We start from the raw sequence: 9,043 nt of genomic DNA, 5'->3' as shown, positions 1-9,043 counted from the left end.
ACTCTCCTCACATTCAGGAGTCCAGACAAAAGGTGCATCCTTCCTAGTCAGCTTGGTTAAAGGTAAGGTGATAAACCGCTATTTTACGGTTTATCTTATGCTTATTTCAATAGATTTTACCCATTATTCTCACACTTATTCATGTAAATTACATGTTTTACATTTTCCTTCCTGATTTTGTGCTATGATTGAAAACATGCTTCTTTGGCCTTAAATTTGCTACTTTTATTCCTCTTTTATTACCATTCAATGCCGTGATATATTTGCTGAGTGTTTTCAGGGTTTATAGGGCAAGAATGACTTAGAAGATAGAGAGGAAGCATGCAAAAGTGGAAGGAACACAAGAAAACGAGAAATTCAAAAGCTGGCAGCGACGTGTACGTGATGCGTCAGACAAGTGATGCGTACGCGACGCATACGCGTGACCAGGATTTTTACTCATTGACGCGTACGCGTGGGCGACGCGTATGCGTGACGAGCGTCACATGCTGCAATTCACAGAAAACGCTGGGGGCGATTTCTGGGCTCCTTTTTGACTCAGTTTCAGGCCCGAAATTCCAAATTAGAGGCTGCAGAATGGAGCATATGGGGACATTCACTTCTCATTCATCATTATTCACAATTTTAGGTTTTAGATGTAGTTTTCTCGAGAGAGAGGCTCTCTCCTCTCTCTAGGTTTTAGGGTTTATCTTAGTTTTAGATTTATTTCTTCTCAAATCCAGGTTCAATATTCCTTTAATTTAGTTTTCATATTGCTTTAATTTAGTTTCACTTATTCATTTTATTATTCTAGCATCTTAGTTTATCTTCTCTTGTTGGTTTGTTTATTTTCCCCAATTTAGGTTATGAACTCTTCATGTTACATTTAATTTCTTATTAATGCAATTTGAAGTATTTTATGTTTATTGCTTCTTCCTTCGTTTGTTTTCATTTATATTTGTAATTGGTTGTTTAAATTTAATAATCCTTGTTACTCTTCTATGTTTTTATGTTATTCCTTCCAAGTGTTTGATAAAATACTTGGTTGGACTTTAAATTAGCTTTTTATATTCTTGACTTGGATTGATTAGTTGAGACTATAGAGTTATCAAATTCTCTTATTGAAGGGTAATTGAAAATAGCTGATTGGCTTAGGCTTCACTAAATCTAGTCTTTGATTAGGACTTATGAACCTAAGTTGATTTTTCTCACTTGACTTACCTTCATTGTAGAGGTTAACTAAGTGAAAGCGAAATACAATTACCATCACAATTGATGATGATAACGAGGATATGACTTCTAATTCTCAATCCTAGTTAAGAGTTTTCTTAGTTATTAAGTTATTTTCTTGCCGTTTTACTTTCTCGCTTTTTATTTCAAAAACCCAAAAATGCTTTCCCATAACCAGTTATAAGTACACTTCCCTGCAATTTCTTGAGAGACGACTCGAGGTTTAATACTTCGGTTAATTTTATTGGTTTTCTTAAGTGACAAACATATTAAATTTGATTGAGGTTAAATTGTCGGTTTAGAACTATACTTACAACGCCACTATTTTAGTGAAAATCTTTATCGACGATTTTTTCCCCGTCATAAGGCGAGCTGTGAAGATCCCTTAATAAATCTCCGATAATAACCTGCCCAACCTAGAAAACTCCTAATCTCCGTCACAGAAGTTGGTCACTCCCAACTCATCACTGCTTCCACCTTAGCAGGATCCACAGTTATTCCTTGCTTGCTCACCACGTGGCCAAGAAATTTCACCTCATTCTTCCAAAACTCGCATTTAGATAACTTGGCATATATAGTTTTATTTCCTTCAAGATTTGTAGCATGATCCACAAATGATCCTCATGCTCCCGTTCTCTCTTGGAGTAAATAAGAATGTCATCAATGAAGATGACAACAAACTTATCCAGGTACGGCCGGAAAATTCTATTCATATAGTCCATGAATATTGTCGAGCGTTGGTTAACCCAAAGGACATCACTGTATACTCGTAAGGACCATAACGCATTCTGAAAGCAGTTTTCGGAATATCCTTATCTCTAACCCTTATTTGGTGGTACCCGGATCGTAAATCAATCTTAGAAAACACACCGACTCCTTGTAACTGGTCCATTAGGTCGTCAATCCTTGGTAACGGATACTTATTATTCACAGTAACCTTGTTCAGTTGCCGATAATCAACAAACAGGCGCATACTGCTGACTTTCTTTTTTACCAGTAGCACTGGCACTCCCTACGGAGAAACACTCGGCCGAATAAAGTATTTTTCCAACAAATCTTTCAACTGAGCCTTAAGCTCGGCCATCTCTAACGGTGACATCCTATAAGGTGCACTCGAGATAGGACCTGCTCCAGGCACCACCTCAATTGCGAATTCAACCTCTCGGTTAGGTGAAAATTCATCAATATCATCCGGAAACACCTCTAGAAACTCACACACAGCTGAAATCTGCTCTAGGCTTTGATTATCTTCCCAAACCCCCGCCGTTAATAGTATAATGCCCTGACATTCAGTCCCAGAATAATTTACTATCATAGAATTCAAATAATAGTGATTTACCACAACAGGCACTTCTGACCCTTTCGGCATAAAGAGCATACTGACTTCTCAGAACAATCCAACAAAATATGATTCTTGGACAACCAATCGAGTCCCAAAATGAGATCAAGACCAGTCATCGTAGACAAATTAGATCATGCACGAATTCACGTTGCTGTACTTGAAATGGAACTTGTGGACATCCTAATCTAGTTACAATAGCTTCATGGGTAGCATTATGCACCTTTATATCATACCCCAAGACCACTATTTTCAACCCTAGTTCATCAGCCTTCTCAAATGCAATGAATGAATGTGTTGCTTCTGAACCAAATATGGCATTTGAAACTCTACCATCTATTTCAGTGTTACCTCTTATCAAGATCTCAGATCCCTCGGCACCTGCTGCAGAAGTGGTGTACACTCTCTTCGGCTGCTGTACTCTACCGGTCTCATACTTCTTCTTCTCCGAAAAATTCTCGGCGAGGTGTCCGGGCTGTCCACAAAAGTAGCATACCCCTGATCCAAATCTGCATGGAACTCCCGGATGGTACTTCCCGCACCTCTGACAGCTCAAGTCCTGCTGTGGCTGCTTCTCATATCTTCTTCCTTGATTAGCATTAGTATTCGGCCTTCTAAAATTTCCCTGGCCTTGATTCTGTTGTGGAACAAAGCCTCCACGCTTAAAATTCCTGCCCCTTGGTGCAAAATTTCTTTCGTGAGCCCTCTGAAATGGCATCCTCAGATTTCCCTTTTCCGCTGCAGCTTTCTTGACACATTCTTTCGCCACTTAGCTCTTATTTACGATCTCAGAAAAGATCCTGATTTCCATTGGTGCAACGAAGCTCAGAATATCGCTCTGAAGGCCTCCCTCATACTTGATACATTTCCACTTAGCAAAATCTTCAGGCGTACCTTGACAGATTCGGAAAAGGAGACGCAGCTCTTCAAACCTGTTAGTATATTTAGTAACAATCATCTGGCCTTGTTTCAGCTGAAACAATTCAAGTTCCTTAGCATTCTTGACTAAAGTGGGAAAGTATTTCTTGTAGAACTCTGTTCGGAAGACCTCCCAAGGAATCACAGCACCATCTAGCTGCAGGATACGTCGTGTTCCCTGCCACCAATACTAGGCCTCGCCTTGCAACTGGTAAGTTCCAAATTCAACCTGCTGCTCCTCGAGAACCTGTTGAGCCTGTAGTGCCCGCTTCATCACTTGGATCCAATTATTCGCCTCAGTGGGGTTTGAGGTTCCTCTGAAGGTCGGAGGGTAAACCTTCACAAAAGAGGAAAGCATCATAGGGCCCTCGTCGCCATTATTTCCATTGTTCCCATTGTTCATTTGGTTTTCCAGAGCTTCGACTGTCGTGTGCATAGCCGCGGCCATGTTTCCAAGGGCAGCCATGAAGTCTATAGGGTCATTCCCTGTTGGGCCAGGATTGGCATTGCCTATTCTACCTTTGCCTCGCCTGCGACCACGTCCACGAGTCAACATCTGGTTCCTATACACACCAAACAAGTGATATCAAGTTGATCAGTCTCAATATCGCAAGTCTAGTGCTTCAAGTCCCAAATGCATGCTCATGAATGTTTATGCCATAATATCAGTTAGATATCCTAATAGCACATAGACACATACACAGAAAATGCATAGAAGCATAGTCAGTCTGTCCCTCAGGCTCTATAGAAACGAACTATTCTGATACCATAATATAACACCCTACTACACAGAGCTTTACGCTTAAGCCGTAAAACAATGTTGGTGTAGTATTATGACCTTTAAAATGAAATATATAATAATAATAATGAAAAGGAGATAGCATACTAGGAGCCTTGAAAAAAACGGTAAAACAAAAATCGCAAAATAAAAAGCACCAGCGCTCAGAAGTACGAATTACTTGCGTGAGAAGAAAACTAAAGTTCGTTATCTGTCTCCCTTCCAAACACTACCTAAGTGACCAAAACTTGTGCATTTTACATGCTTGATGTTTCTTTTACCTATTATTATAAGTTTGACACATTTTGATCTATGTAACTCATATGTTTCAATTTCTTTATGCTTATTTGGTTTGGGTTATATTAGACATGAACTTTTCAATTTGTATATCAATCTTGTGATTTTAGTGTTAGAAAGCATATTGGTGGTTAATCTTGCTATGATCACTTTGTTGAACTTATTTTTGCTTGTTTCTTACCTCAGTTGCTTTTGTTTATGCCTTGATGATATGTTGACTCTTATTTTTTTAACTATGTGCGCTGCACATACTTTAAATCATTCATTTGGCATAATGCATGATTTGTGAAGTTGGATTGTGAGCTGGCATATTTTTATCTTTCTAAAAATTTTTCGAGTTCTAAGGGCCATGTTTGCTATGTTACATGACAACTAACTCTTTTTCAACTAACCTCTTTTCTTTGGCCATACTTTTTGGTTAAATAGGCAATGCGACTAACTTTGATTGATGTTATTGATTGGAGTGCGATTTTTGGTTAGTTTTGTTTCATAATTTCACTCACACATCCACTTAATTCTCTTTCCTCCTTCCACTTCACAAATACTTGGTTATTCGCCTAAGTTCTTATGCTTCTTGTTGATTGCTTGTTGTTTTAACTTGCATATTTATCTTTAAAGCATCTTACACACCTTAAAATAGGTGAGTATATGCGTACTTTGTGTAGTTGTGACATAGCTTTCAAGTGCTGGTGCGTGAGTTCTAAACCACACGCAAACTTAGAATTCACGCACTATTTTATTTAATGTCACAAACTAATCAACTCACTTCATTTTAGTGATTATTACATCATCCCGGCAATCTATGATTCCTTTCTTAGAATTTACTTGTCTTAATATATTCTGTTCTATACCTTTCAGGATAAGTAATCATAAGCAACAAGGAAAGCAAACGAAAGAACATGCCACAATGGATAGAGAAGCGAGAAAACTAATCCTTAGTAGCAGAACCACCACTAGCATCACAGCCGATCTACCGCATTGTCCTCAAGCTATTCCAAAAGATAGTCCAAATGGAATGTTGCAACAAGTGACACTATGAGTACTTGAAGAAGCTTTCTGGCTATATAGACCCCTCGGAGGAAGAGCAACATCCACCAGCTGAAGGTAGAGACGAGTAAACATCTAGCTTTGTCTTGATTGCATGGAGGACCGTGCATATTTTTAAGTGTGGGGAGGTCGAGCGACCAGATCGGCTGTTGGGTGACAATTTTTTCTTCCAAATACTTTTATTTTGATTTTTATTATGCTTTCTGGATATTTGTTAGTATTTTGCTATTTTGAGCACCTTTCTAACTTTTTCACTTTATTATTTTGGTTTGTATATATTTTAGTTATCTATGCTAGTTTTACTTTTAGTCATTGCATTTTCTTTATTTTGGTGTGTATATATTTTAAATATCTTTTCGAGTTTTAGCATATTTTAGTTCTTTCATATGGTTTATATATATATATATATATATATATATATATATATATATATATATATATATATATATATATATATATATATATATATATATATATATATATATATATATATATATATCTTTTGGTTGTGATTAGATAATGTGATAATTGGACTTAGTTTACTTTTTTATATGCATATGATGATTTGGATCGATAGAGAATAGGAAAAGAAATTAGGAATTTTGATTTTTCATCCAATCACATTATACTCATACATATAATAAACTTAGTCAAAATAATTAATTTTCAGGACAACTTTTTATATAGGACATCCCATTGATTTGAGTAAAAAAATTTTATTGAACTTGCTTGAAAAATATTGTGAAACATAGATGAGAGCTAGAACACACAACCAAGTGAGCTTTGAGCTTTAATGTGTGGTTGCATCATATTAACCACTATCTTAATTCTTGTGTGTTATTCTCTCTCTATGATTGTGATCTTTGATTTATTTAATTCTTAATGTCCAATATTTTGTGTATGAATGCATTTACATGATGGAGGCCTTTATTTCATTTTAACTCACTTACCCATATGGCCTTATCCTTTTATCTACCTTTGTTAACTAATTTTGAGCATATTTAATCCCCTTTTATTCTTAATTTTAGCACATCAGTACCCCTAAGTGAAAAATAATAGATGTCCTTAATTTGGATCTTTGATTAGCTTAGGCTAGTGAGAGTGAGCATCATCTAAGTGTAGAGAAATTTGAAAATATTAGTTGAGAAAAATAGGTGTTTTGCATTTTTTGTTGAAATTTTGGGAATTAAATACATACTCATGCATTGAATGTTGAACCATATGCATTAATTTTTTTGTATATATTATGTTATTAAAAAAAAGGGAGAAAAAGAAAAAAAAAAGAAAACAATAAAAATGAGCCAAATGTTACCCCAAGAGGAAAGTATGAAAAATAAAAGTATATGTGATATGAATTGAAAAAAATACATGAATGTGTGAAAAAGTGAATAATAGGTAGTTAGGTTTTGTAGTAGAGTTGAATAGGTTGTCATAGGGAGTTTAAGTTAATCAAAGATTCAATTTCAAGTCCACTTAGTCAAATACAATCTTACCTTGACTTTACCCCATTACAACCCTTGAAAAGTCCTTATGATACTTGTATGCATATATTGAATAATTGTTTATTGTTAGAAGAAAAACAAGTCTCAAAAAATAAGATTAGAAGAAAATTGAGTGAATCGACTCTAAACACTTGAGCGATTGGAGAGTACACACATCCGGTGAGAGGTTTGATTGCTCAATTCTATATTTCCACCTTTTATTATTTATTATCTTTCAAGTTGTTACCATCTTTTGGAACTCAAATGGATATATGGAAATTGTATTGATTGCTACATTATTTTAACCCTCTTTGTTTATACATTTTCTTGAAAATTAATTTATACGTGTTGACCAAGTAAATACATATATAGATACAAATAGATAGATAGCATAGATTTAGATAGTTTTCTTTCAATAAATGTTGAATATCCCTTGATCTTATTTTTCTTGATGTTTAGTATGAGGACATGCTATTGTTTAAGTGTGGGAAAGTTGATAAACCCATATTTTATGATGAATTTTGAATTGAAATGAGTGAATTTTATCAACTTATATTGTATTTATTCATTGAAATTGCATAGTTTTGTGAATTTCTCCTAATTGTGCTTAATTGTGAAAAATATGCTTTTATGCTTTAAAATTGCTAAATTGAATTCACTTTTATCCCATTCGATGTCTTGATGTGTTTGTTTGAGTGATTTAAGGTTTAGAAGGCAAGAATGGCTCGAAGAAGTGAGAGAAAGCATGCAAAAGTGGAGAATTCATGAAGAAATGAAGTTTTGAAAATCTGTTCAATTGTGCGTATGCATACGCACGAGTAGCAGCACGTGATTTACTTAAGTAAATACGTGGCTCGCGATTTCAGGCCCAATTTTAGCCCAATATAACTCATTTTTGAAGTATTATTTGAAGGCTAGACTCAAGAAGGATCAACCAAGTAGTGTAGAACCATGTTTTAGGTTTATTCCTAGAGAGAGAAACTCCAACTTCTCTCTAGGATTTTAGGGTTAGCTTAGTTTTGTCTTAGATTTAGATTTTAATTCTTGTTTTAGTGTAGTTTTCTTTATACTTTCATGTTCTCTTTTACTTGTTAGTTTCTTTATTTGTCAATTTTAGTTTATGAACACTTGTTTGAATTTCATTTTTCTTTAATGCAATTTTATGTTTTAATGTTCATTGATGTTTGCTTAAGTTTTTATTGTTGTTTTCTTGCTTTGGCTAGTTATAGATTTTATAATTCTTACAATTTATCGTATTTTCTTTTTATGATTTCCAAGTGTTTGATAAAATGTCTTTCTTAGTTTTAGAGTAGAATTTTGCATTCTTGGATTGGAATTGAGGATTTAGGTGACCTTGAGTCATTGATATCTAATATTGATTGATAATTTAGGGTAGTTAGTTGGTTTTGTTTTCACTGACGCTAGTCTTTCACTAAGTTTAATTAGTGAGTTGGCTAGGACTTGTGGATTAAGATCAATATGCCTATTTGACTTCCCTCCGAAGTTTGGGGATGACGAAATGGGATTAACTCTTCTCAATTGCCATGTTTATGGTCAATTGATATCCAAGAGCCTGTGCCAAGGTGCATGCTTTTTGTCGATGATATCGCCTTTATAGGAGAGTCAAAAAAAAGACCTAAATAAGAAGTTGGACTTATGGAGAGAAGCTCTAGAAGTGTATGGTCTGCGCATAAGCCGTAGGAAATATATGGAATGTAAGTTTGGTCTAATGAGGGAAAACCCAAATTTAGAGGTGAAGATTGGAGAAAACATCCTACGAAAAGTTAAAAGTTTTAAGTATCTTGGGTGCATCATATAGGATAATGGAGAGATTGAACAGGATGTAAATCATAGGATCCAAGCAGGTTGGTCAAAATGGCAGAGTGCATCTGGTTTTATATGCGACAAAAAAGTGCCTTTAAAATTTAATGGTAAATTCTATTACACTGTTATAAGACTGGCTATACTTTATGG

At 35.3% G+C, this 9,043-nt stretch overlaps 1 protein-coding gene across 1 annotated transcript; it reads right to left on the bottom strand.

The window, feature by feature from the left end:
* Positions 1–2,663: 2,663 nt before the first annotated feature.
* LOC140174420 (uncharacterized) lies at positions 2,664–3,266 on the bottom strand. Its single transcript, XM_072198874.1, has one exon. The coding sequence runs from the start codon at positions 3,264–3,266 to the stop codon at positions 2,664–2,666; it is 603 nt and encodes a 200-aa protein (XP_072054975.1).
* Between the last annotated feature and the right edge of the window lie 5,777 nt (positions 3,267–9,043).

The sequence above is a fragment of the Arachis hypogaea genome, chromosome 7 (genome assembly GCF_003086295.3).
Source record: "Arachis hypogaea cultivar Tifrunner chromosome 7, arahy.Tifrunner.gnm2.J5K5, whole genome shotgun sequence".
In the NCBI taxonomy this organism is placed as follows: Eukaryota; Viridiplantae; Streptophyta; class Magnoliopsida; order Fabales; family Fabaceae; genus Arachis; species Arachis hypogaea.
This window is presented reverse-complemented; position numbering and strand designations above follow the sequence as displayed.

Bases quoted from the DNA above. Each gene is read 5' to 3' on its own strand.
- LOC140174420 (XM_072198874.1), bottom strand. From the start codon at position 3,266: ATGCCATTTCAGAGGGCTCACGAAAGAAATTTTGCACCAAGGGGCAGG.